This window comes from Muscardinus avellanarius, assembly GCF_963383645.1.
Source record: "Muscardinus avellanarius genome assembly, chromosome: 1".
NCBI lineage: Eukaryota > Metazoa > Chordata > Mammalia > Rodentia > Gliridae > Muscardinus > Muscardinus avellanarius.
Genome location: NC_137786.1, coordinates 103596979 through 103624608, shown reverse-complemented (window position 1 = coordinate 103624608; position 27630 = coordinate 103596979). Strand labels below are relative to the sequence as shown.

The 27630-nt window shown below is 49.0% G+C and overlaps 1 protein-coding gene across 2 annotated transcripts in view; it reads left to right on the top strand.

Annotated features, from left to right (window-relative positions):
* ARAP3 (ArfGAP with RhoGAP domain, ankyrin repeat and PH domain 3) overlaps positions 1-21983 on the top strand; it is a gene marked incomplete at both ends in the record, with an annotated part of 31195 nt that extends 9212 nt beyond the window's left edge. For both annotated transcript variants that reach the window (XM_080712916.1, XM_080712915.1), the window contains 22 exons: positions 111-293; positions 427-562; positions 1173-1289; positions 3046-3193; positions 3293-3395; positions 5454-5673; positions 7280-7343; positions 7562-7725; positions 11782-11994; positions 12236-12341; positions 13972-14119; positions 14415-14483; positions 16467-16541; positions 16631-16745; positions 18769-18897; positions 18976-19109; positions 19563-19645; positions 19741-19776; positions 19911-19974; positions 20057-20194; positions 20407-20445; positions 21501-21983. In XM_080712916.1, the coding sequence (XP_080569042.1) occupies positions 111-293; positions 427-562; positions 1173-1289; positions 3046-3193; positions 3293-3395; positions 5454-5673; positions 7280-7343; positions 7562-7725; positions 11782-11994; positions 12236-12341; positions 13972-14119; positions 14415-14483; positions 16467-16541; positions 16631-16745; positions 18769-18897; positions 18976-19109; positions 19563-19645; positions 19741-19776; positions 19911-19974; positions 20057-20194; positions 20407-20445; positions 21501-21983 (2967 nt within the window). The remainder of the gene's footprint in view (positions 1-110; positions 294-426; positions 563-1172; positions 1290-3045; positions 3194-3292; positions 3396-5453; positions 5674-7279; positions 7344-7561; positions 7726-11781; positions 11995-12235; positions 12342-13971; positions 14120-14414; positions 14484-16466; positions 16542-16630; positions 16746-18768; positions 18898-18975; positions 19110-19562; positions 19646-19740; positions 19777-19910; positions 19975-20056; positions 20195-20406; positions 20446-21500) is intronic.
* Positions 21984-27630: the final 5647 nt, after the last annotated feature.

Below are 27630 nucleotides of genomic sequence, written 5' to 3'. Positions count from 1 at the left end.
AGGGCAGCGTCCAAAAAAACGGGGGCCTTTTACCCAGCCTGGATCCGGGATTGAAGTGTCCAGGACCCTGGCTTTCTGGTCACTTGCCTTGGCTCCTTGCCATTCTGCAGTTGTTCATTGTCCTGGGAAATGATCGTGCCAACCGCTTCTGGGCAGGGGCACTACCCCCAGGTGAAGGGCTACATCCAGATTCCACCCCTGGTCCCCGGGGAGAGTTCATCTCCCGAAAGTACCGGCTGGGTCTCTTCCGGAAGCCCCACCCTCAGTATCCAGATCATAGCCAGCTTCTCCAGGTAGGAGGGACAGGTTGGGGACAGCATCTGAATTGGAATGCCTAGACTCGAGTGGTGGGGCTGCTTGGGGTGATCGGAGGACGTCCCCAGGGCTCTCTGGTTTGGGACTGATGGAGCCCTTCCTTCCCCACAGGCACTGTGTGCAGCTGTGGCAGGACCCAACCTGCTGAAGAACATGACCCAGCTCCTCTCTGTTGAGACCTCGGAGGGCGAGGAGTCCTGGTCCCCCTCAGCCATCAATGGCAGCTTTCCTGGCCTTCTACCTTCAGGTCATCCCCCAAGCACCTCCTCTCTTTTCCCTTCAGAGTTCTCAGCCCCAACCTGTGATTTGGTTCTTCCAGGGGACCTCAATTTCCCCACTGCCTGGTTGATCACAATGACCCAGCCTGGGCAATTTGCCAATCTCTCAGCTCCCCTGGGCCTGTTTTCTGAGCTCAAGAGATGATTTATGGAGCCTGAGGTCCTGGCCTGAGGTGGGTCAGGATGTGTCAGGTGCTGCCTCCTGAAAGGGTCAATACATGGGTCAGGTTTCATTTCCCTGAGGACAGTCTGACTGTTCAAAGGAGCGGTCAGCTAAACGATGCTGGTCTCTGTTGCTCAGGCTGGAGGGGCCAAAACACAGAACGGCCCACGTTCTGGGTCAGCTGGCTGGTGGGGAGAGGTAGCAGACAAGCCCTGGGCTAGAGGCCTCTATCTCCTCACACCCCACACCCCTGCCACCCTCTTCCATCGTGGATAAAGAGGGATCCAGACCCCTGGGCTCCCCTTGGCCATGTTGCCAGTGGATCTGGGTCCCGTGGTCTTCCCCTGGGATCCCTTCCCCAGAAGGGGTCAGGCCACCCATTGCGCTGGCCGCCCTCATCTCTTCTCCCCTTGCAGACCCGTCCCCTGGTATATACAACGAGGTGGTGATACCTGCCACTTACAGTGGATTTCTGTACTGTGGTCCCATCAGCAGCAAGGCTGGACCCCCACCCCCTCGCAGGGGCCGGGATGGTGAGCAGGAGCCAAGGGATGGGAGGAGACAGGTCCAGAAAGTGGGCCAGATATGAATGTACCACTGAGGGAAAGGGAGGACAGGGCTGGGGTGGGAAAGTGAGGCCCTACCCGGCAGTGGGCTGGGGTGTTGGCAGCGAAAGAGGGACCGTGCCAGGTGTCAGCCCTGAGTGGTTGTTAAAAGCCTCTGCTCTGAAGTCTGACTGTCTGCGTCAGATTCCTGCTCTGCTTATACGCTGTCTGCTTCAGTCAGCCTTCTCAGTCACTGCTATAATCCAAAATACCTGACCGCCACAACTTAGAGGAAGGCTTATTTTCTCACCATTCCGGAAATTTGAAAGAGTTCAGTCCATATTAGGCAGGGTCACATCTGCAGAGCTCAGAGAATGTGGTGGGAAGCAGAGAAAGAGAGAGGGAAAGAGAAGGAGAGAGGGAGGGAGGGAGAGAGAGAGATGGGGGAAGAGGACGAACACCCAAGGGCTCTGCTCTCATAGCACAGAGAGCTCAAGAAAGGGGTTATGGACATTTGTCTAGTCCCAAGGCCACACCCCAGTGACCCGCCCCCTCCCCTCCAGTCACACGCTACCTGCCTAGATTACCACCCAACCCATTACAATGGACTTACATACTGAGGAGATTAGAGCCCTCGGGGGTTGATGATTGACATCATCACTGCCCCTCTTCAGGGGACATTCTGCATCCAAACCACGATCCTACTGAAACAGGGGTTCCTTGGGAGGAAACCCGGCATTTCCTCGAGATGAAACGGAGTTTCCTAAGAAGGAACTCAGCGTTTCCTTACTGGGTTCTTGTCTACGGAGAGCGAAGAATGACCCCCGCAGACCTCAGGAAGGGGAGTAAAAGGTTTATTGGAAGCAGCAGGGAATAGGGGGAGGGTGGCTGAACACCCCAAAGGGGCTGGAACTCTGGGTCCAGCAGCTGCCTTCAGGACAATACTTGAGAGTAGCCCAAGCCGAATTGCCTTCAGGTGCAGGCTGCTTTCTTCCAGAGTCTGTGCGATCTGCCAGAAGGGAATAGAGAAAAGTGGCCGAACACCCCAAAGGGGCGGTCGGAACTCCGGGGTCCAGTAGCTGCCTTCAGGGTCACTACCCGAGTGTCGCCCATCAGTTGCAAACTACTTTCTCTCAGGGCCAACACGACATGCAAGAGAGGGAAAATCTCCCCAAAAGGGGAGGGGATCCCAAGAGGGAAAGCCCCAATTTGCCATCAGATCAGACAAAGGCCTGACCGCTTGCAAGTCCGCTTTTGGTTAGGGTGACTTTTGGGAATTCTGGGAAGCAGCTCTCAGGATTTGCATAGGGTATTTGCAAGTCCTTTGAAGGGTCTCCTTTCAGGAATGCCAGACTTGCTCGGTGGGTTTGTTGATTAGTAAACAGATGGCTTTGTGAAGCTCTGGCCTTCTTATCTCTGAGCCTTTGGAATTTCAGGTATTTGTCGCCCCTCAGGAAACTCTGGAAATAAACTTTTTTCTACCGAGGCCTTTTCCCTATCTGCCTATTTCTTTTCTACCTCCTCACTACCTATGTGACTTGGGCAAGCTACTCAAACTGCGACCCTCAGTTTCCCCACTGCTAGAGAGGATTGACTGTAATATTCACCTCATAGGGCTATGTGAAGATTACGTAGGATCATACATGGGTAGAAGGCTTGGCACTGTATAGAATCTGCTAAATGGGAACTCCAGTGGTAGGGGACAGAGGCCCGGTGCCCTCTTGACCATCTCTTTCCCACTTAGCTCCTCCCCTCCTTTGGTGTGTACTGGGAGCAGCTCTGGAAATGTTTGCATCAGAAAGCAGCCCAGAACCCCTCAGCTTCATCCAGCCCCAGGATGTTGTGTGCCTGGGCGTGAGCCCCCCACCTGCTGACTCAGGTGACCTTGAGAGGTAAGAGAGCCCCCCCCCCCCCCCCCCGTGCCCTTCCCAGGCCCCAGCCAGTAGCCCTTCTTGCCCTCGGTCTCCTCCCTGACTGCACCTTTTCTGCAGGCTCCCCTTTTCTTTTGAGCTCATTCTCACTGGAGGGAGGATCCAGCATTTTGGCACAGATGGAGCTGACAGTCTGGAGGCCTGGACCAGTGCCATGGGCAAGGTGAGGTAGCCCAAACCTCTCCCTGTCCCCTGCTGTCCCTGTCCTGCCTCATTTTGCATGGCCCTCCACTAACAGCTGAAGTTGACAAGGTACCTAGTCTGTACTGGGTCCCCTCCTAAGCACTATCCATTGACAATCTCATTTACTTTTTACAACAGTCCTCACAGGTAAAAGGATTATTATTATTTTACACATACGGAAGCTAAGTCTTAAAAGTTTTAAAGTCACTGGGTTAAGGTCACAGAGTTAGAAGGCAGCAGAGCACAGGACTAAAAATCAAGCCTCTGTCTCTAGATTTCTGGCCCCAGTCCTCAATGTGCCCCAGCCTCTGCCCACAGAGCAGCTGCCCCCATCTCCCACCATGTTCCCTTGCCCCCACCAGTTCTTCAGCAGGCCCAGAGGCAAAGCTACTTTCCCAGCTTCTCCATTTCTAAAAAGCCAATCTCTCCATCCTAGACCCCAAACCCAACATTTAAAGTTCAGGCCCCCAGAGTCGGAGTCAGACATCCTGAGACTTGAGTCCTACAACTCTCTGCCTCAGGAGCTTTTCCACGTCTGCAGAGTGGGTGTAAAAGACTCACCTCCTGGGGATGGGGAGTACGTGACATGTGAGGCCCACACATCGCAAGCCCTCCATACGTGGGTGTTGAAATAATAATGGTGGCGGTGATGATGATGATGATGATGACGACAATCTCTCCATCCTAAAACAGCTCTTCCTTAAGCTCTGCTCCGCCTTCAACTTTTCACCCTGGCACCCTTCTTCCCCTCCTGACAACTTCTCAGAAAGTCGTGTGCAGCCTGCAATTCCTCCTTTAACCCCCTGCTGCTGCCTTCCGCTGCACAAACTCTCCTAAGCTGCTACCTGAAGATCATCAGTGACTTCTCATGTTAAAAGTCCAAGAGCTGCATTCTGGCCTCTTCAGGTCATCTCCACAGCGGCTGATGCTTCTCTGCAGGAAGTGTTTAGCTTTAGCCACTGACCCTACTCTCCCGTCTTCATGTGATTCCTCCTCCCACTAACAGTACAGTGTCTTGGCTCTGTTGTGGCCCTCACAGCCAGGTGCATCTCATGATCTTTCCAAGAGTTTAGCAGTTTATGTGTTTGTTTGTGGTGCTGGGGATGAACCCAGGGCTTTACACATGCTGGGCAAGTGCTCTACCACTGACCCATGTCCCAGCCCAAGCTCATCCTTGAAGGCAGTGCTACTCAGAGTGTGGTCTGCAGAGTGTCACCCACTGGTCCCCACATGATTTGTTTCGTTCCATGACAGGATAAGCACGAAACTTCAGCGCAAGCATTTTAAATCTTTTATAGCAATTTGACAGAGTAATTTTATGTGTTGAATCTGATTATACAAGTTAAGGGCTTATATGTCTTTGTTTCTTTTCATCAGTTTTCTGGTAATTCATTTTTGTTGTTTTTAACAAAGGTATCAGATGGTGGTAGATTGAAACTTAAAAAAAAAAAAAAAGGAAAGAACAAAGGGCTGGGGATGTAGCTCAGTGGTAGAGCTCTTGCCTAGCATACAAGAGGCCCTGAGTTCCATTCAAGAAAAGAGAGAGAGCCGTTCAGAGAGGGGCGGGGACTATGGGCAGTTTGAGAAGCAATGCTTTGGGGTGGACCTCAAATACCCCTTCTTCCATGAAACCTCTCCCTAGCACCTCTGGGTGGCGGGATTTCCCAGAGTACCACAGCCTCCAGGTAGAACATTTTGGCTGCCCACTCTTTCTTACCTCCGCGCCCAGTTAAAGGCAAAAGGCTGACACACAGGTCTTCTCTCTGTGGGCTAGAGGGGACTGAGCTCATTTCCTTCCTGTCTTTACCCATCCTGTCTCCCCCTTGGGTCTCTCCTTTGCTCTCTCCCCATCACATCCCCTTCCTTCTCCTTCTGCTTTCTTTTCGTTCTTTCTCTGCTTTTCCCCATCTTCTCACTCTCCTTTCCACCACCCCGTCTTCCCCATGCCTCCCACTCCCTGTCCTCCCCGCCTCCTCTCTTCCCATTTTCCTCATACCTCCTCTCTCCCCATCCTCCCCGCCACCTCCTGCCTCCACAGTGGTTCTCGCCGCTAAGCTGTCACCAGCTGCTGGGTCCAGGGCTGCTGCGGCTGGGCCGCCTGTGGCTGCGGTCCCCCTCACATACAGCCCTGGCCCCTGGCCTCTGGCTGTCAGGGTTCGGCCTCCTTCGTGGTGACCACCTCTTCCTGTGTCCAGCACCGGGCCCTGGCCCCCCAGCCCCCGAGGACATGGTGCATTTACGGCGGCTACAGGAGATCAGTAAGCAGGGGTGGGGACAGGGCTGAAGGGTGGATGAGAGCGGATCATCTTTATTTGGGGGTCTCTATGGGAAACAGCAGGATGTAGTGGCTTTAGGCATAAGCTCTGAAGTCAGCCTGCCCAGACTTAGACCACACCTCCATCACTTCCTAGCTGTGTACTCTTAGACAAGTCTCTTAATCTCTCTGTGTCTTAGTTTCCTCATCTTTAAAGTGGGTGCAATAGTAAGGCATTTCTTAAAGGGCTACAGGGAGGTTAAAATAACGTAATGCCTGAGCCGGGCGTGGTGGCGCACGCTTGTAATCCCAGCATTCGGGAGGCTGAGACCAGAGGATCGCGGACAGCCTCAGCTACCTAGTGAGGCCCTCTGCAACTCAGTGAGACCCGGTTTCAATATAAAGAATAAAAAATAGGGCAGGGGGTGTGGCTCGGAGGTCGAATGCCCCTGGGTTCCACCCCCAGACCCCCCAAAAAAATGTAATACCTGTAAACCCTCATGACAAAGCCTGGCAGGAGGCAACTTGGAAGTACCCATCAAATGTTCTCATTCTTTTTTATTTTATTTTATTTTTATTTTATTTTATTTTTGGTGGTATTGGGGTTCCTGGGAACACTTCTACCTCCGGGCTACACTCCCAAATATATATATATATATATATATATATATATATATATATATATATACACACACACACACACACACACACACACACATACATACATACATACATATATATACATATATATATACACACACACATACACATATATATACATATATATACACACACACATACACATATATATACATATATATATACACACACATACACATATATATACTTTTTTTTTTTTTTTTTTGCGGGTCTGGGGATAGAACCCAGGGGCATTCGGCCTCCGAGCTACACCCCCCTGCCCTATTTTTTTTTATTATTCTTTATTTTGAAACCAGGTCTCACTGAGTTGCAGAGGGCCTCACTAAGTAGCTGAGGCTGTCCGCAAACTGCCATCCTCCAGTCTTAGCCTCCCGAATGCTGGGACTATAAGTATGCACCTGGCATATAGATAGATAGATAGATAGATAGATAGATAGATAGATAGATCCTTTAAATTTGGAAACAGGGTCTCCTAAACCAGTGAGGCTGGCTTTGAACCTGCGCAATCCTCCTGTCTCCACCTCCCAAGCTGGGGGGAGGGGGATTACAAGCGTGCGCCACCACGCCCAGCAAATGTTCTCATTCTTATTCAGACTCTCTTGCTGGTTGAGGACTGGAAGATGGGGCTGAGTACCCTTATTACTGTCTTTCCTTACAAAAGAGGATCAGGGTAGGATGATGTTTTAGGATTTTAGAGACAAGAGACCTGGCTTCAGGCTTGGCTTTCCCATCTTATAGCCAGGAGCGTGAAGCAACTCACTAACCTCTGAGCTGTAATGTAGCACCTATAACATGAAAATAAGAGTGCATAGCTGTTTATTTAGGATTTAATAGAGCATTGGTCCTAAAGTTTCTAGCCTGGTGCTTACATACCTTAAGCACTTAATAAACACACTCACTACAATGAAGATTATGATGATGCTGACGATGTCCAACCATTCTCCTCCTAGGTGTAGTCTCTGCAGCTGATACTCCAGACAAAAAAGAGCATTTGGTGCTGGTAGAGACTGGAAGGTAAATGTTGCTCCTGCCTTTGACCACCAGGCTTCCTTTTGGGAGCCCAGCACACTCTTCACCTGACCTTCTGGACCACTGCCTGCATCCTCAACATTGCTTTGATCCCTAGTTCAGGAAACATCTGGGTTGCGTGTTGCTGCCCTCTGCTGGTGGCTTCTGAGCCTCAGTCAGAGGACCTTTGGGAGCTGGTTCTGACGCAGGCCTCTGGGTCTCAGGACCCTCTATCTGCAGGGGGAGGGCCGGCTGGACTTTTCAGCATGGAATGCAGCCATTGGGGGTGCTGCTGGCGGGGGCGGCACAGCGCTGCAGGAGCAGCAGATGAGCCGGGGGGACATACCCATCATTGTGGACGCCTGCATCAGTTTTGTCACTCAGCATGGTAAGTGGACACTGGTTAATCCTGAGCCATTGAGGGTGAGGGGTGGACAGTGTGGACACAGTCGGGGTTGGGGGCTGACTCACCAGAGTTTTGCCTCCAGATACTGCAGGCTACAAGCCTCTTGGCAAGATGCTTTGTTTTTCGGAGCCGTAGTTCGCTCATCTGTGAAGTAGGGCTAACAGTCCTTTTGCAGACAGTTGTGCCAGTTTGATGATGCATGGTGGTCATGGGGTGCAGGGCCTGGCAGGCAGGGTGTGTTCAGGGCTGAAGTGAGTGTTATTGACTCACGATGGTGAGAGTAGCACTGGGAACGGGCTGAGGCTGTGAGCCACAGAGAACAGAAAGCGACAGCTACAAGGCCAGGGCCAAGCCCTGCAGGCAGCAGCATCACTGGAGGCCTGAGCGAAGTGTTCTGTGCATAAGGGTTTCCCAGCTGGACATGGTAATACATGCCTGTAATCCCAGTACTTGGAAGGCGAAGACAGCAAGATTGCAGGTTTGAGGCCAGCCTCAGCAATTTAGTGAGGTCCTGTTTCAAAAATAAAATCGGTTGGAGGTGTGGCTCAGAGGCAGAACTCCTTGAGTTCAGTCTCCAGTACCACCAAAAAAAAAAAAAAAAAAAAAAACAGCTTTTAGGCATGAAGGACATCTACACCAAATGGTCCTCAGAATTCTTTTTGCATTTTTAGCCTTTATTTTGTTCTCCAGCCCAAGTAAGGACCAAATAGAGTATATTTTTATTATAAACATCTTAGAAGGTTGGACTTTTGAGAAGAAAATCTTGCAGAAAAGTAAGGGGAATTTAAAGCCCTGGATCCAATCCCCAATACACCCCAAAAACCACCCCGCTGGGTTTGGTGGCGCACACTTGTAATCCCTGCACTTGGGAGGCTGAGACAGGAGGATCACACAGGTTTGAAGCCAGCCTCAGCTACTTAGTCTCTCAGCAACTTAGTGAGACCTTGTTTCCAAATAAAATACTTAAAAATATAGGCCTTGGAGCATAGCCTGGAGGTAGAAGCCTCTGGGTTCTACCCCCAGTACCATAAAAAAAAAAAAAAAAAACCCAAAGACACTTCTATAATCCTTCAGAGAGCTGTGCTTACCAGTCATGGATAATGAGTGGCGAATGACATTCTCCATACCTCGGCTGTAGCTTCACTCAGTGCCTCCCCCACTCCCTGGACTCCTGTCCTCTTCTCACGCTCCCTTGTGTTCAAAGGAGGCCTGAAGTCTGAGGCCCCATGAGGTGGGGGTGTGTGGTGCCCTCCCCTTCAAGGTCTCTGCACTACCACATTCATCCAACCGATGTTTGCTGACTTACTAACATGTGCCAGACAGAGATATGGCCGTGAACAGAGAAGGCCCTATGAAGCTCGCGGACTAGTGGGAGAGATGGGTAATGAGAAAACAAATATAATCAGTTCTTATTATATGTGGTTATGTTCTGTGAAGCTACTGCAAACACTTAATTAGTGAATACTGAGTCATTGCCCCAAAGGATATTCAAGTGTGGGTTCCTGTAAACTTCTGGTTACAACATTTTTTATCAACTGAATATTATGAAGGCTTGTTTTATGATTTCTGTTTAAAGATACCTTATTTAGTATATGTGGTTGATTCATTGACAATGAACTTGAGGCCAACAGCCACATAACTCAAACCTGAATTAAACTTATCAGTCTCATTCAGGTATGAGCACGTGAATGTTCTCTGTAAGGGAAAGTTTCCTCACTCTTTGAAATACTAGACAGCATTTCAGCATTATACTGGGGCATTTTAAACAGTGAAAATTACCTACAAGAAGTACAAAAACATAGCCAGACATGGTGGTGCACACCTGTAGTCCCTGTACTTGGGAGGCTGAGACGGAGGATCACAAGTTCGAGAACAGCCTCAGCAAGTAGTGAGGCTCTCATCAACCTAGTGAGATCCTGTTTCCAAATAAGAAATAAAATTGGGCTGGGGGTGTAGCTCAAAGGTAGAATGCCTCTGGATTCAACTGCCAGTATCACACAAAAAAGAAAGTGCAAAAATGTGAAAATTATGACTCTGAATATTGCTGTGAAAAGGGCATTTGTTGACAGTTTGAGACCTTAGCTAGGAACGCGTGCATGGATGGGGCTTAAGTTTTTCCTACTCTGTACACATTCACAATGACTGCAGAGCACCAGAAGAAGAGTCAGCTCCGTGCCTGCTAGCTCCGCATATGTGCATTCAACACACTGAAGATGGAAGATATTTGAAAAATAAAACTGCATCTCTAGTGAACATGTACAGACTTTTCTTGTCATTGTTCTGTCAACAGAAATATAATATTTACACAGATTTTACATGATATTAGTCATTATAAGTAATCTAGAGAGGATTTAAAGTATACAAGTTAATATGTGTAAGTTATGAGCAAATACTACCCTGATTTACATAAAAGACATGAACATTCATGAATTTTCTTATTTTGTGGGGTAAGGGAGATGGTGCTGAAACAAATGGTGCTGGATACCAAGGGATGACTTACTGATTTCAGGGTTACAAATAGATTTAGTGAGCAGGTGAGTGCTCAAGTACAGAATCTGTGGATAATGAACTATAATGTGATTTCAGCTGGGCATAATGGCATATGCCTATAATCCCAGTACATGAGAGGCTGAGACAGTAGGATCACAGGTTTGAAGCCAGCCTCAGCAACTTAGTGAGTCCCTCAGCAACTTATCAAGACTCTGTTTCAAAATTAAAAATAAAAAGGGCTAAGGGTGTAACTCAGAGGTAGAATACCCCTGAGTTCAATCCCCAGTACCAAGAAAATAAACATATATGTGATTTCGGAGAATGCTATTTAAAAATAAAAGCAGTGAGAGATGGAGCATGATGGAGGAAGCTGTGTGTCAAGGAAGAGGTGTGTGTGTGTGTGTGTGTGTGTGGCTGGGTATTGAACCGGGGGCATTCTACCTCTGAGCTATTTCCACAGGCCTATTTGATTTTTATATTTATTTATTTGTTTGTTTATTTATTTATTTTTACAGTACTGAGATGGAACCCAGGGGCACTGTACCTCTGAGCTATACTCCCAGCCCTATTTTTTTTTTTTAGGTTTTTTTTTTTTTTTTTTGGTACTGTGGGTGGAACCCAGGGGCTTTTCTACCTCCGGGCTATACTCCCAGACCTATTTTTTATATTTTATTTTGAAACAGGGTCTTACTAAGTTGCTGAGGGCCTCACTAAGTAGCTGAGGCTGACTTTGAACCTGTGCGATCCTCCTGTCTCAGCCTCCCAAGCACGGGGATTACAAGTGTGTGCCACCATGCCTGGCTTAATTTCTTTATTTTTGAAACAGGGTCTCACTGAGTTGCGAAGGGCCTCATTAAGTAGCTGAGGCTATCTGTGAACTTCGATCTTCCAGTCTCAGTCTCCTGAATGCTAGGATTACAAGCGTGCACCACCACGTCTGGCTCTTTTTATTTTTATTTTGAAACAGAGTCTAGCTAGGTTGATGAGAGTCTTTAATGCTGAAACTGTCCTTGAACCTGTGATCCTCCTTTTTTAGCCTCCCAAGTACTGGGATTGTAAGTGTGTGCCATTATGGCTGGCCAGCGAAGGACTTTCTGAAATGAAAGTTCCAGCAGAGGGCTGAATCAAGACCACAGAGGCAGCCACCTGGTGGTGCACACTTGTAATCCAGTGCTTGGGAGGCTGATACAGGAGGATCACAGGTTCAAGGATAGTTTCAACAAGTAGTGAAACTCCCAGCAACTTAGTGAAACCTTGTTCAAAACAAAAATATAAACAGGGCTGAGGCAATGGCTCAGAGGTAGAATATCCCTGGGTTCAATCCCTGTTACCGCAAAAATAATAAATAAATAAATAAATAAATAAATAACCACAGAGACACAGGTTTCCTCCTCCTTTACCCGCCTATCCCCAACAGCCACAGAATGTGTGTGTGTGTGTGTGTGTGTGTGTGTGTGTGTGTGTGTGTGTAGGGGTCATAGACTAGCTGCTGGGTGGTGCTATTACATCTTTGCACAGTGATGAACAGAGACTGCTGGCTGTTTTCAGGGCTCCGGCTAGAAGGTGTGTATCGGAAGGGGGGCGCTCGGGCCCGCAGCCTGAGGCTCCTGGCTGAGTTCCGGCGGGATGCCAGGTCAGTGAAGCTCCGGCCAGGGGAGCACTTTGTGGAAGATGTCACTGACACGCTCAAACGCTTCTTTCGAGAACTTGATGACCCTGTGACCTCTGCTCGGTTGCTGCCTCGCTGGAGGGAAGCTGCTGGTACTCCTGAGATCCCTAAGTAGCAAGGCCCAGACACCAGAATCCACAGGGTCTCTTGTGGGATTGGGCAGCCTCCCTCCCTGTGCTCCCCACCCTGGATCATTCAGAGACTTGTCTCAGGGGGAGGTGGAAGGGAAACAGATTCATCCTGGATCGGTTTGTCTAAAAATCCCTCTGTCCACTCTAGTGTTTGTTCTTCCTCCCTGCATCCTTTCCAAACCCTCCTCCATTCTATCCCCAGAACTGCCCCAGAAGAATCAGCGCCTGGAGAAATACAAAGAAGTGATCGGCTGCCTGCCCCGGGTCAATCGCCGCACCTTGGCCACCCTTATTGGGCATCTTTACCGGTTAGTACAGCCTGGCCTCCTGCTCCCTTCTTGACCCTTTATCACCACAATCCAGTTCCACAGTTTCATGGATTCATGAATTTCACAATGAATGAGTTGTTAAGTGAAGGTGTCGTAGCATAAAGATTCAGCACATGAATTTGGGGATGAGGCAGACCTAGGCTTTGTTTGGCTCCATTATTCTAGCAATGTGGCTTTGAATGAGTTATTTATTCTCTCTGAGCCTCAGTTTCCTTGTTTCTAAAAGGCAGATAATTTAATGAATGGCATACACCTCATATGTGTGGGTTAAATGAGATGGTCCATGTGAAGTTCTTATAGTAGCGTCTGTTATGGAGTAAGCCTCAAAAATAGTTAGCAATCAGCCAGGCATGGTAGCATACGCTTGTAATCCCAGCATTCGGGAGGCTGAGACAGGAGGATTGCAGTTCATAGCCTTAGTTACTTAGTGAGGCCCTGCAACTCAGTGAGACTGTGTTTCAAAATAAAGAATAAAAAATAGGACTGGAAGCCAGGCATGGTGGCACACATTTGTAATCCCAGTATTTGGGAGGCTGAGACAAGAGGATCGCTGTTTGCAGACAGCCTCAGCTACTTAGGCCCTTTGCAACTCAGTGAGACCCTGTTTCAAAATAAAGAATAAAAAATGGAGCTGGGGGTGTAGCTCAGAGATGGAATGCCCTTGAGTTTCACCCCTAGTACCTCAAAAAAAAAAAAAAAAAAGGTGTGGGATATAGCTTGGAGGTAGAATGCCCCTGGGTTCCATCCCTAGTACCACAACAAAAAAAAAGAAAAAAAAAAGAAAAAAAAAAAAGAAAAGAAAAGAAATAGTTAGCAATCAGTATTACTTTGTATTATTATTCATTGCCAGGCAAAAGGCTAGATATATACAAAGACAAATCAAATACAGGTCTACTTTTACCAGTCTTTTGGGGACAGAGGTCTTTGAGTGATTCTGGGGTGAATCCCTGGCTGTGTTGTAGTGGTTATACAGCATTGTAAATGTTGGTCAACTATAGATTTCTTCCTCCCCTTGCCTGTTTTTGTAAATAAAGTATAAAGCCACACCCATTTGTCCATATATATATATATATATATATATATATTTTTTTTTTTTTTTTGGTGGTACTGGGGTTCCTGGAAGCCCTTCTACCTCCGGGCTACACTCCCAGACCTATTTTTTTATATTTTTATTTGGAAACAGAGTCTCCTAAGCCAGCGCATGTGGCTGGCTTCAAACCTGCGCGATCCTCCTGTCTCCGCCTCCCAAGCGCGGGGATTACAAGCGTGCGCCACCACGCCCGGCTGTCCATATATTTTTTATGGCTCCTTTTTCTCTACAGCAACAAAGTTGAGAGACCATATGGCCTGAGAGCCTGAAAGACTACCTGCCCTTTACATAAAAGATTGCTGATGCCTGCTGTATTTATAATCACCCATGCCTTCACTGTCCCCTCATAGACTGAGCTCCTTGAGATCAGGAACACGTCTTACTCACTTCCATGTCCCGCTTAGCCTCAGGTCCGGCATATAGTAGGGGCTTAATAAGTGTTGCTAAATGAATGGATGCATTGGCGAGGGGGAGGGGAGCAAAAGCTGCATTCCTCATGACCCTGGTACCCCTCTGCAGGGTGCAGAAATGTGCAGCTCTAAACCAGATGTGCACTCGGAACCTGGCCCTGCTGTTTGCACCCAGCGTGTTCCAGACGGATGGGCGGGGGGAGCACGAGGTGCGGGTGCTGCAGGAGCTCATCGATGGCTACGTCCCTGTCTTTGATGTAAGGTTTCTCTGAACCCTGACCTACAACCTCTCTCCCCTACCTCTGCGGGACCTGGACTCTCTGGATCCTGCCCACCCCAGCAGTCCCTAGCCCAGCCCTCTGATGTCCCTCTACATCAGGAACCACCTCCCAGAGCCTCTTTCTCCCATAACCTCATCCCCAACCTCCCCACACCATGGTTCCTGTCCCTTCAGGCCTCCAGCCCTCTTATCCAGGTCTCCTTGGTCTTGGGGTCGGCCCTGCTTCCCTCCTTTTCCAGAAGCTCCCAAACCAACTTTTGGCTCTTTCACAGATTGATTCTGACCAGGTTGCTCAGATTGACTTGGAGGTCAGTCTTATCACCACCTGGAAGGATGTGCAGGTAACTCATCGTAATCTTAGACTCCTGAGTGGGGCAGGCGGGGCATCAGGATAGGAAGGTGCCTTTCTGCCCAGGTGAGGAAGTTTCCTCTTCAGCCTGTCCCTCTGAATCTGTTCTTTCTTTTCTTTTTTGGTACTGGGGATTGAACCCATGGGCATTCTACCTCTGAGCTACATCCCCAGCCCTATTTTTTCATCTTTATTTTGAAACAGGGTCTCACTAAGTTGCAGAGGGCCTCACTAAGTAGCTGAGTACTGCAAACCCACACACTATCTGCCAGTCTCAGCCTCCCAAGTACTGGGATTACAAGCATGCGTCACCACGCCCGGCTCGAACCTCAGTTCTTTGGCAGATAGGGGAAGCCCAAAGAGGAAAATCTGTGGACAGTGGGTTTGCTCACTCATTCTACCGTGATGATTTCTTCATTACAAAATGGTGACAGCAGCCCCCACTTCTAAGTGTAAGAGATCCAAGGAAGAGTTAGTAAAGTCAGACTAAGCAGCAGGGATAGTAAGTACAAAAGCAAACATCAGCTGAGGACTTCTTTTATTCCAAGTACCTCTGATCTCACTGTAGCATCATACAACTCCATGAAATAGGTAGTCTTGTGTGTGTGTGTGTGTGTGTGTGTGTGTGTGTGTGTGTGGTATTGGGGATGGAACCCAGGGGCATTCTATCTCAGCTACATTCCCAGCTCTATTTTTTTATATTATTATTATTATTATTATTATTATTATTATTATTATTATTGTGTGTGTGGTGGTACTGGGGATGGAACCCTTCTACCTCCGAGCTACACTCCCAGACCTATTTTATATTTTATTTGGAAACAGGGTCTCTTAAATCAGCAAGGCTGGTTTCGAACCTGCGTGATCCTCCTGTTTCTGCCTCCGAAGCACAGAAGCACGGGGATTACAAGCGTGCACCACCACGCGTGGCTTTTATTCTTTATTTTGAAACAGGGTCTTACTGAGTTGCAAAGGGCCTCACAAAGTAGCTGAGGCCGTCCACAAACGATGATCCTCCTGTCTCAGCCTTCTGAATACTGGGATTACAAGCGTACAAGTGTGCGCCACCACGCCTGACTGGTAGTCTTTTTTAAACAATAAAATAAAATAAATAAAGCTGGGTGTGATGGTGCACACTTGTAATCCCAGCATTTGGGAGGCTGAGACAGGAGGACTGCTCAGGTTTGAAAAAAGAATAGAAAATAAATAAAGAACGGAGGCCCACAGAGTCACTCTGGTGTTTTTGTTTGTTTGTTTGTTTGTTTTTCAGTTCTGGGGATGGAACCCAGGGGCATTGTACCTCCAAGCGACAACCTCAGTCCTAGTTTTTAGTCTTTTTACTTTTTTTTTTGGTGGTACTGGGGGTGGAACCCAGAGGCTTTCTACCTCTGGGCTATACTCCCAGACCTATTTTATATTTTATTTGGAAAAAGGGTCTAAGTTGCTGAGAGCCTCACTAAGTAGCTGAGGCTGGCTTCGAACCTACACGATCCTCCTGTCTCAGCCTCCCAAGCGCTGGGATTACAAGGGTGCGCCACCACGCCCGCTTTAGTCTTTTTACTTTTGAAACAGGGTCTCACTGAGTTGTGAAGGGCCTCGCTAAGTAGATGAGGCTGTGGGGGAACCGTGATCTTCGATCCTTAGGTCTCTACCTCCAGAATGCAGGGATTACAACCTTGCGCCACCACGCCCAGCCTAGAGAGTCACTTTTTCAAGGTCATACTGTAGTGAGTGGCAGAGTGGGAACCTAGGAGATGTGATTTCTCCCTACCACTGTGTGGCACTGCCACATGTGGCTAAAGATGGGGTTCCACAGCTCCTCAAATTCCCTCTTCTAAGAGCCTGGGTGATGATATAGGGTGGGAGGAGACCTTTGTAGGGGTGAGCATGAGGCACCTTGAGGAGTCCTCTGACTTCAGCGGTTTCCATCTTTTGTGCTCTCCTGACCATTGGCGTCTTCCTCTGTCCCCCTCAGCTGTCCCAGGCTGGAGACCTCATCATGGAGGTTTATATAGAGCAGCAGCACCCAGACAACTGTGTCACCCTGAAGGTCAGTCCTGAAGGACGGGAGGGAAGATGAGAAGAGGATGGGGGCAGGGGCAACAGTGTGACCTGCGTGGGTCTCTGGTTGGATCCCAGGTGTCCCCAACACTGACTGCTGAGGAGCTGACTAACCAGGTACTGGACATGCGAGGGACTGCAGCAGGGACGGACTTGTGGGTGACATTTGAGATTCTTGAGCATGGAGAGCTTGGTGAGTAGGAGTGTGTGTGTGTGTGTGTGTGTGTGTGCATGTGCGCGTGCGCGTGCTCATGGTCATGTGGTTAAAGTCATCAGTGACCTCTGTGGTACCAAATACAATAAGCCATGCTCATCCCTGTGTCCACATGAGAAGATGGTTATGACAGTTGGCCCACTTCCTCTTTCTCAGTACTCTTCTCTCTTGACTTTAGAGGACCCACAAGCTCTTGGCCTCCCTTCTACCCTTCTACACAGGAGGCTTCTCTTCCCCTTTTGGCCAGACTCCAAGTGCTGGTAGGACCCACAGCTCAATCCTAGGCACTTTCTTCTCCACTCACATCTGTCCTTAGGCAAATTCACCTATTCCTGTGGCTCTAAATGCTATTAATAAGTTGACATTCCACATTTTGGTGCTAAGGGCTAAACCCAGGGCCATTCTACCTCTGAGTTACACCTCAGCCCTTTTTGGTTTTTTGTTTTTGTTTTTGTAGTTCTGGGAATGAACCCAGGACCTTGCACATGCTAGGCATGTGCCATACTACTGTGCTACATCCCCAGCCCCCTTTTTGTTTTTAATTTTGATACAGGATCTTGCAGAGTTGCTGAGGGGCTCACTAAGTTGTGGAAGCTGGCCTCAAACCTGTGATCCTCCTGTCTTAACCTCCTGGAGTACTGTGATTACAGGAGTGTCCCACCAATTTTTATCTCTGGCCCAGATCTTTCCTGTTACTCTAGACCCATGTATCCAACTACCTACTTGACATTTCCATTTCTTAAAAATATCTCAGATTTAAGCCGGGCGTGGTGGCGCACGCCTGTAATCCCAGTACTTGGGAGGCTGAGACAGGAGGATCGCACAGGTTCGAAGCCAGCCTCAGCTACTTAGTGAGGCTCTCAGCAACTTAGTGAGACCCTGTTTCCAAATAAAATATAAAATAGGGCTGGGAGTGTAGCCCAGAGGTAGAAAGCCCCTGGGTTCCATCTCCAATACCAGATTTATTGTCTAAGGCCAAACTCAATTACTAGATACCTCCCTTAACAAAAAGCCCAGGCTACTTTGTGTTTTCCTCCCCTCAGCAAATAACAACACTATTCACTCAGGAATTAAGGCCAGAAAACTGGGAGTCCTCTGGGGCTCCCTAGAGGGAAGTCTTCACACCCACCCACAGTCCTGTTGATTCTATTTGAATCTATCACTTCTCTCCATCTCCTGTGCTACCACCACCCTACTAGAAGTCACCATTATTTTTTTTCTGCCTCCCAACATTAGCCACTAAAATAAATGGCCCCAGAAAGGGAGTAAGTGGACAGTATTATATGTTCTTACTTCCCTATGACCATCTTCTGTGTAGCAGCCAAATGAACACTTCAAGCATGACTCAGATGGTGCTATTCCCCTGCTTAAAATGCTCTGGCGGTTTCCCAGTGAACTGAAAATAAGATTCAAAGTCTTTATCGTGGCCTATAGACAGACCCTGCTTATTTCACAGACTTCTTCTCACATCACCCATTCTCTTATCCGCCCTGTGCTGTGGCCACATTGGCTACTTCGCTCCCCAGATACATCTCTCCTGACTCAAGGCCTTTGTTCTATGTTTCATCACATAAGGTCTTACCCGACCTCAGCCTGGCTCGTTCTTCCTGACTCTTTCGATCGCTGAGTCTCATCTTCAAATGCAACTTCTGAAAGACCTTGCCTGACTCTGCTACCTCAGTTGCTGTCCCGTTAACTCTATCTCAGCTTTTTGTTTATGTCAAAGCAATTCCTGGTCTGCAGCTATTTCGCTTGACTACCTGTGTATTGCTGGCTCCCTGGCTGGCTGTGGCTCTGTGGAGGCAGCCATGTGTAGCACACTCAGTACTGTACGCCAGGGCCAGCATGGTGCCTGGCACAGTCTTGGTGCTACTATACATGCTGTGGGTGGAGGAGAGAGTTGAATAAGAGAGTGAATGAGTGACTGGTGGGAGATGAGTTGGGGGCTTCGGGCTTTGGACGAGTATTCTGACTGATACCTGCCTCCACCTTGCTCCTTCAGAGCGGCCATTGCACCCCAAGGAAAAGGTCCTGGAGCAGGCCCTGCAATGGTGCCAGCTCCCTGAGCCCTGCTCAGCCTCCCTGCTCTTGAGAAAAGTCTCCCTGGCCCAGGCTGGCTGCCTCTTCACAGGTGAGCCTCCTTCCTCAGCCAGCATTTCCCAGGCTTCTTCCCCGGGGTCCTCCACCCAGCACTTCCACCTGTGCCCAGGTGTCCGGCGTGAGAGCCCCCGGGTGGGGCTGTTGCGGTGTCGTGAGGAGCCACCCCGCCTGCTGGGAAGCCGCTTCCAGGAGAGGTTCTTTCTGCTGCGTGGTCGCTGCCTGCTGCTGCTCAAAGAGAAGAAGGTGAGGCCCTGGCACTAGAGGGTGGGGTGCCCAGTGGGCATGTAGCAGGAGTCTTGTCTATGCCAGATCCTAATTCCACAGACCACGCTCTCACCAATCTCTTTGTTTCCCTGACCTTGACCAAATCTTTGACCCTGTGATCACATAGTCAAAGGCTCCTGGGACTACTTTTTTTTTTTTTTTTTTTTTTTTTTTTGCAGTACAGGAATAGAACCCTCTGAGCTACACCCCGAGCCCTATTTTTTATTCTTTATTTTAAAACAAGGTCTCACTAAGTTGCAGAGGGCCTCACTAAATAGGCTAGCCGCGAGCCTGCGATCCTCCTGTCTCAGCCTCCCAAGTACTGGATTACAAACGTGTGCCACCATACCTGGCTCTCCTAGGACCTCTTGACCTCACTCACGATGATCTTTTCTTGACTCTCAATCTTACTGACTCTGTTCATGTTCTTAGAGCTCTAAACCAGAACGGGAGTGGCCTCTGGAAGGTGCCAAGGTCTACCTGGGAATCCGTAAGAAGTTAAAGCCTCCCACACCGTGAGTTTCCTCCCCTAGTCCACACTTTTAGAACTTTCTGCCACCACCCCTCTGGTCTTTATGGCCGCCTCACCAATGTTCTCCTTTGCCTCCAGGTGGGGCTTCACGTTGATTCTGGAGAAGATGCACCTGTGAGTACCTCCTGGCCTGGCTTCCCCTCCAGCCCAGCCCTGCACCCTTCCTCTTTCCTCCTTGTTTCCTTCCTCCATCCCTCCATAGAACTGTGAATCCTTCTCTCCCTTAAATCCACTTTGATCACCAACAGCTACTTGTCCTGCACCGATGAGGATGAGATGTGGGATTGGACCACCAGCATCCTCAAAGCCCAGGTGAGGGAAGGGCAGGCCAAGGGCTGGGTACCTCTCAGTGCCTCCCAAGCTCACCAGTGACAACTGCTCTCCCTTGCCCTAGCATGATGACCAGCAGCCAGTGGTCTTACGGTGCCGTTCCTCCTCTGACCTTGCCCGTCAGAAGTTTGGCACCATGCCCTTGCTGCCCATCCGTGGGGATGACAGTGGAGCCACCCTCCTCTCTGCCAATCAGACCCTGGTGAGACTCCCTCCAGCCTGCCCCAGCCTCCTCTGCTCTGCCCTTGCCTTTGCCATGCTGCAGCAGGGAGTGGCATGCCTGCCAGCCTAGTGCCCCCTGGTGCTCACTGTGACCCTCTACCTTCTCTGTACCCCTACGCCCCCACTCCTATTGCCAGGCCTCACTGTGTCTCTGTGTCTCTCCCTCCTCATCCCCACCCCACCTGTGCCCAGCGGCGACTACACAACCGGAGGACCCTGTCCATGTTCTTTGTGAGTACCATGCCTGTTCCAGCTGTGTGCCTGCCAGCTCCGTGTTCCTCTGCACTACCCAGCCCCTGGTGTGCTCTCTGTGTCTGATCTGATGCAGGCCATCAGGGTGTGTGTGTGTGAATATGAATGAGGGATGGGTGGCTGGGGATATAGCTCAGTGGTAGAACATAGCATGTATGAAACCCTGAGTTTGATACTCAGCAACACACACACACACACACACACACACACACACTACAGAAAAAAAAAATGAGAGATGGTAGGATATGGGGAGAAAATGGCATGGAATCTGAGAAATAAAAGGAAAAGTGGGTAATTCATTTGGAGTCAGACAGGTCTAGGTTCCAGGCCACCACTACCCTTTCCTCACTGTGTGATCTGGGCAGCCAAGTGATCCTCTGCACCTCAGCTCACTCTTTAAACAGTGTAACCCAGTGTACAAGGTTGTTCTGAAATCACTCATGCCAAGCATTTTGCAGCATCTGCCCCATAGGGAAAGCTCTATAAATGTTAGCGATAAATAATCCAGTAATATAGCTGGGTGCAGTAGCGCATGCTTGTAATCTCAGGTACTCAGAGCTGAGGCAGGAGGATCATAAGTTAAAGGCCAGCCTGGGCAATTTAGTGAGACTCTGTCTCAAAATAAATTTTTAAAAAAGAGCCAGGGTAGGCTGGGCATAGTGGCATACACCTGTAATCCTAGTACTTGGGAAGCTGAGACAGGAGGTTCTCACGTATGGGGACAGCCTCAGCAAGTAATGAGAATCTCATCAATCTAGCAAGACCCTGTTTAAAAATAAAAATTAAAAAATAGGACTGGGGTGTAGCTCGGCAGTAGAATGCCCCGGATTCAATCCTAGTACCACAAAGCAAATAAATAAACAGATAGATAGATGGATAGATAGATAAATAAAATGAAAAAGGGCGAGTGAGGTAGCTCAGTGGTAGAGAACTTACCTAGTATTCTCAAGCCCCTGGGTTCAAACCCCAGAACTGTCCATACACACAAATCTAACAACTCTAACTCTGTGCCCATCCTGCCCGCTCCCATGCAGCCGATGAAGTCATCCCAAGGATCTGTGGAGGAGCAAGAAGAGCTGGAGGAGCCTGTGTACGAGGAGCCAGTATACGAGGAGGTAGGGAACTTCCCTGAACTCACCAAGGACACCTCGGCCTCCTTCGCCACACAGGAGTGGACAGCCAAGCCAGAGACCCCTCTCACCAGCCCGAGGTTCTTTGACCAACCTCTTATCTCCACGGCAAGCATCCTTGGCCAGGAGGAGAGGCCACCTGAGCCCCCGCCCGGCCCCCCTCCAAAGAGCAGCCCCCAGGCACGGGGGTCCCTGGAGGAGCAGCTGCTCCAGGAGCTCAACAGCCTCATCTTGAGGAAGGGAGAGGCCACTGCCTGTCCAGGAAGCCTTTCCCAGTCATCGAGCCCCCAGCCCCCCAGTCCCTCTGGCCTTGCAACACAGACACCGGGCCTCCACATCCAACCTCCCTGCACTTCCAGCCCAAGCTCCAGCCAGCCCCTCACTTGATCCTGGGACCCGCAGCTGAGGGGTTAGATACCCAGAGGAGGCTCCAGGCCCTCACATGGAAGGCACTGCTGGGAGCTCCCTCTGCTCTGGCTGGAAAGACTCCAAGCATCCAGTTTGCTGCTGTAGAAGGAGCACTGGACTGAGGGCCCTGGAGGCTGTGTGTCTCAGGGCAGGTCACGGCCCCTCTCTGGGCTTCTGCCTGTTATCCATACCACAAAGTGAGCAGAAGAAAGAGCCCAGTGAACGTCAAATTATTTCTCTGAGCTATAAGCTCCATGTATTTCCTTCAACAGAGGCAGCTCTCGCTTTGTATATTTGATATGTAGGGGTCGACGAGAGATTTGGGTTAAAAGAATGGTTTTACTGCATTAAAGAAAGAAAACACAGGTTTGGAAGCCAGAGGCCTGGATGATGTCCAGGTCTCGTCTATCCTATATTCTGGGATTCTGCTGAAGTCCTGGAGTGGCGAAATTGATTGGGGTTGGGAGCTGGGGCAGACGAGCCAAAAAAGGATGGTTCACTATTAATAAATCTTGGAAGCAGAAGGCTACTCGTTTTTTTTTTTTTTTTCTCATTCATTCAATAAATATGTATTGAGCACTAAGTTGGTGCCAGGTCCAGGGCTATAGTATGAACAAAACAAATGGGGTCTCTGCTCTCTTGGTGCCTCCACTGTAGAGGGAAACAGAAAATAGAAAATACACACATAAGCAAATACACGGATAAGTGTATTTAACACTTTGAACCAACTAAACCAAGCGATGAGCAGCAGTGGAGGCAGCTGCCCTGGGGAGGGGGAGGAAGGGGAGCTGAAAGCGGGGTAAGAGGCCCACGGGTGGAGTGCTGGAGGGGCGCTCTGGAGAGCGGGGCTGCAGCGGGCCTGAAAGCTGTGCAGTGGGGCAAGGCTGGCCTGCTGTGGGAACAGCAAGGAGCTGGAGGGCAGCAGCACTGCGAAGGGCAGGGCTTGGAGCAGAGGGCAGACTGAGGGCAAAGACCCACAGGGGCCAAACTGTCATGGCCTCATAGGCCATGGATTCCGTTTGGATTTTATTTTGAAGCAATTGTATTTTAACCAAAAAAAAAAAAAAAAAAGGATGAATTATTTTTCCTTTGTGTGTGTGTGTGTGTGTGTGTGTGTGTGTGTGTGTGGTACTGGGGGTGGAACCTAGAGGCTTTCTACCTCCAGGCAATACTCCCAGACCTATTTTATACTTTATTTGGAAACAGGGTCTCACTAAGTTGCTGAGAGCCTCACTAAGTAGCTGAGGCTGGCTTCAAACCTGCTCGATCCTCCTATCTCAGCCTCCCAAACACGGGGATTACAAGCGTGCGCCACCACGCCCGGCTGTATTCATTTACTTTTTGAAACAGAGTCTCACTGAGTTGCCAAGGGCCTCGCTAAGTAGATGAGGCAGTCCTCCAACTGCAATCCTCCTGTTTCTGCCTCTAGAATGCTGGGATTATAAGCGTGTGCCACGATGCCCGGCTTAGAATAATAGTTTTTTTTGTTTTTTGTTTTTTTGTGGTACTAGGAGTGGAACCCAGGGGCTTCCTACCTCCCGACTATCCTCCCAGACCTATTTTATATTTTATTTGGAAACAGGGTCTCACTAAGTTGCTGAGAGCCTCACTAAGTAGCTGAGGCTGGCTTCAAACCTGTGCGATCCTCCTGTCTCAGCCTCCCAAGCGTGGGGATTACAAGTGTGCACCACCACGCCCAGCTTATTTTTCCTGTTTTTAAAAATTATTTTTTAGCTGGTACTGGGGGTGGAACCCAGGGGCGTTCTACCTCTGAGCTATACTCCCAGACCTAATGTGTTTGTTATTTTGGAACGGGGTCTTGCTAAGTTTCCACACACAGACCTTGAACCTGCCATCTCCTCAGTCTCCCAGGTACTGGAATTATAGCACGGGCCACTGCACCTGGCTCCCTTTTTAAAACATTAAAAACAAAAATGTATGTGTATGCTGGGGGGTGTACTGGGCAGCATTCTAGCTCTGAGCTGCACCTCCAACCCATTTATTTATTTATTTATTTATTTATTTATTTATTTATTGCAGTTCTGGATGGAACCCAGGGGCATTCTACCTCCGAGCTACTCCTCAGCCTTATTTTTTATTCTTTATTTTGAAACAAGATCTCACTGAGCTGCAAAGGGCCTCACTAAGTAGCTGAGGCTGTCCGCGAACTGTGATCCTCCTGTCTCAGCCTCCCGAATGCTGGGATTACAAACGTGCGCCACCATGCCCGGCCCTTTTTTATGTTGAAACAGGATCTTGCTAATTTTTTTTTTTTAAACATGCAATGCTATTTATTCACTAATTTAAAATCTTACATTTTTCTAAATTTTGTTAGTATACTGGAAGTTTGATTAGTTGAAATGAAGACATTCTTTCTTCTTTTCCATCATGACATATGCATCAAACTCTTCTTTGTAGATAAAATCACCATTCTGTTGACCTGGGAGAACTTGTCTTGTACTCCATCGCCTTCTGCTTGGTAGGGGTCAGCTTCTCCTGGAGCCCACCGTGGCTGGTTGCGCAGCCCTCCTTCCCCTGCGACCTGCTTCCCCTGCAAGCCTCAGGGATGCTCCCGAATGCGCCACTCTTCTTGCCCTTCTTTCCCACATGCCAGACTGAGGTCTGAGGAAGGGCAAATTTCTTGGACTTCCATTTTATCACCTTGCCGATTTCTTGATAAACACTGCCCTTGTGAAGAATTAGTCTGCTCTTTTCACCAATTTCTTGAGAAAGGCACTCGACTTCACACACGCCATCACTGTCTCCGAAATCTTCAGGAAAATCATTGGCTCTAACATTTCTATTCAACGTGCAGGCTGCCTTTGCTTCCCGCTCCCTGCCGTTCAGGGTGTTTCGAATCTTTGGGCTGCTCTTCGAGTTATCGCCAGCCCCCTCAACGTCATCTCCCCTGGCCGTTTCTCCATCCAACTTCCTGCTCTTGACTATCTTTTCTGAGCCATTTGTACTTGCCTGAGACTTCACAGGTGAAGGGGTGCCTGGCCATGACTTGGCTCTTCTCAAGGCCGCAAGCCCAGGAGCTGCTAGGTGCTCCTTCTCGGTGGTGCCCCCGTCCCATCGGGCTGCTTCACTTGAATAGATAAGTTGTGATTCTGTGGAGGGTATAAGGCACCTTTCCTCCTGTGGCCACTCGGATACTTTGTGCACTTCAGTATTCTCTTCCCAGTGCCCCTTGTAGCACGCATGTCTATTAGGCTCAAAATCAGCTTCATAATCCCAATCACATAGGTCATCTCCCTCAGACACATAGGTACCGCCGAAAGAAAATTCCATGATGGCCTTTCTTATCTCATGTTCATCCCAATCGTGCTCCGTATCAGCTTCCTGCTCATAGGGCTCCACGTCCTCAGCCTCCTCAGCTACTTCAGGGCCAGAAAGCCCATGTCCTATTACAGGCTGCTTGTCAGTCATCCGCACACAGAGCTGGATGTCTCTACTGGCTTCACGGGGCCAGGTGAGTGAGGGACAGTGGCTCTCTGGAGAGCCTGGCTTTCTCTTCTCACGGACATCCTGGGCACTGAAGCGCAGGCTGTCTCCAGCTGCCTTACTAGATGTGAGATGCCTCTTCTTACCCTCTTTACTTTCCGTATTTTTCTGGCCTTTCTCCACATGAACACCTCTGGTTTTCCATGACGGCAGGGCTTGGGAAAGACTCCTGTATCCATTCTTTTCTTTGCTCATGCTCATCTCCCTGCTGACATTCACAATCTCTCCATACATTCCAACTGCGGCACAGGGCTCCGGCCGCTGCCAGCCTCTTTGCTTTGTATATCTGTTTTTGCCTTCGGCACGGTTATAATGCACATTACTAGAGTCACAGTAATACTGGGAATTCCCATTGTGATGGGCCACGTCCTCGGGCTTGCCTCCACCACCGGCCAGGTCATTTAAACAAATGCTTCCTTTAAATGTCTTCCGGAACTCTGCTGTAGAGGAGCCACCGCCCCTTTCACTCTCTTTTTCTCAGAGGCAGTACTGTTTCTGAAAGGGGTGCATCTATCTAGAGTGGTTTTAGGTCTGGTACCATGGAGCCGCCGCTTTGGAGCCGTAGAATACCATCTCCTGCCCGCGTCGTCATTCTCTTTGCAATGCGCAGATGTGGTACTGGTGACGCTGCTCATGTCATCGTTGACGGCTTGTGCGTAGATGTCTTCTTCTGTACTCAGGCTTTCATCCTGCTCAGGGCCACTCTGAGAGCTTTTTGTTGGCTTTTCTCTGAAGGTGTAGGGTTGGATATGTCCTGTGTAGGATGCCATTGGGACTGAAGACCATTGGCTAAACATGGGAGGCAAGGGAGACGGTGACACTTGAAAGGCGGGATACCCAATGAATGCCGATGGATATGGAAAGCATGGACTTCCGCTTCTGAAAGCTGTTACAGGAAAGCAAACAGCATTGTAGAAAGGATTCTGGATCCAAGGCCCTGGAAATGACTGGGCCATGACAGGCACATAAAAGGCCCGAGCGTCGCCATCTCCAAAATCTGGGTTCATTTCCGGAGGGAAGTTCATTTCACAGGCTGACACAGGTTTCTGTGCAGGACAATTGCTCAGTTCTGTCGCCTGCAGAACTCCGCGTCTACAGAGGACTCCGCGCCTTCCGAAGATGGCCGGAGAACTTTTTTTTTTTTTGGTGGTGGTACTGGGGATGGAATCCACGGGCCTTCTACCTCCGGGCTACACTCCCAGACCTATTATATATTTTATTTTGGAAACAGGGTCTCTTAAACCAGCCGAGGCTGGCTTTGAACCAGCAAGATCCTCCGGTCTCAGCCTCCCAAGCGTGGGGATTACAAGCGTGCACCACCACGCCCGCCTGTCAGGATCTTGCTAAATTGTTAAGGGGCTTGCTAAATTGCCATTGTCCTCAACACTGCAGTCCTCATGTCTCAGCCTCCCAAGTACTGGGGTTATAGATGTGGACTACCATGTCTGGCTCCCTTTAAAAAAAGAAAAGAAAAGATCAAATACAAGCTGCTGTGTGAATGGTGGGTTGTCTAAGGAAGCCTGAAAGCAAAGAAACCAGATATCAGACTAGAAAACTGATAATGGGCTGGGCATGGTGACACACGCTTGTAATCTGAGTAGGGAGGCTAATACAGAATTGCAGGTTCGCAGCTAGCCTCAGCTACTTAGCCCACACAACTTAGTGAAATCCTCTTTCAAAATAAATAAAAATTAGGGCTGGGGATATATCTCAGAGGTAGAATGTCCCTGGATTTCATCACTGATACCACAAAAAAATAATAATTAAAAAAAACTGATAATGGGGGCTTACAGTAGGGTGGGCAGCCTTGGAAATTGAGGGAAGTGTTTGGAAATCAGAAGTGTTTTTTATTATTTATTTATTTTTGGTACTAGAGATTGATCCAAGGGCATTCTACCTCTGAGCTACACCCCCATTCCCCCTTTTTAAAATTTTGAAACAGGGTCTTGCCAAGTTTCCACGCACTGACCTTGAATCTGTAATTCTCTTGCCTCAGCCTCCCAAGTACTATGATTACAGGTATGCACCAGAGTATCCAGCTCCCTTTAAAATAGGAGAGGGGTTGGTTATTGGTGATTAACCCAGGGACATACTACCTCTGGGCTACGCTCCCAGACCTGTT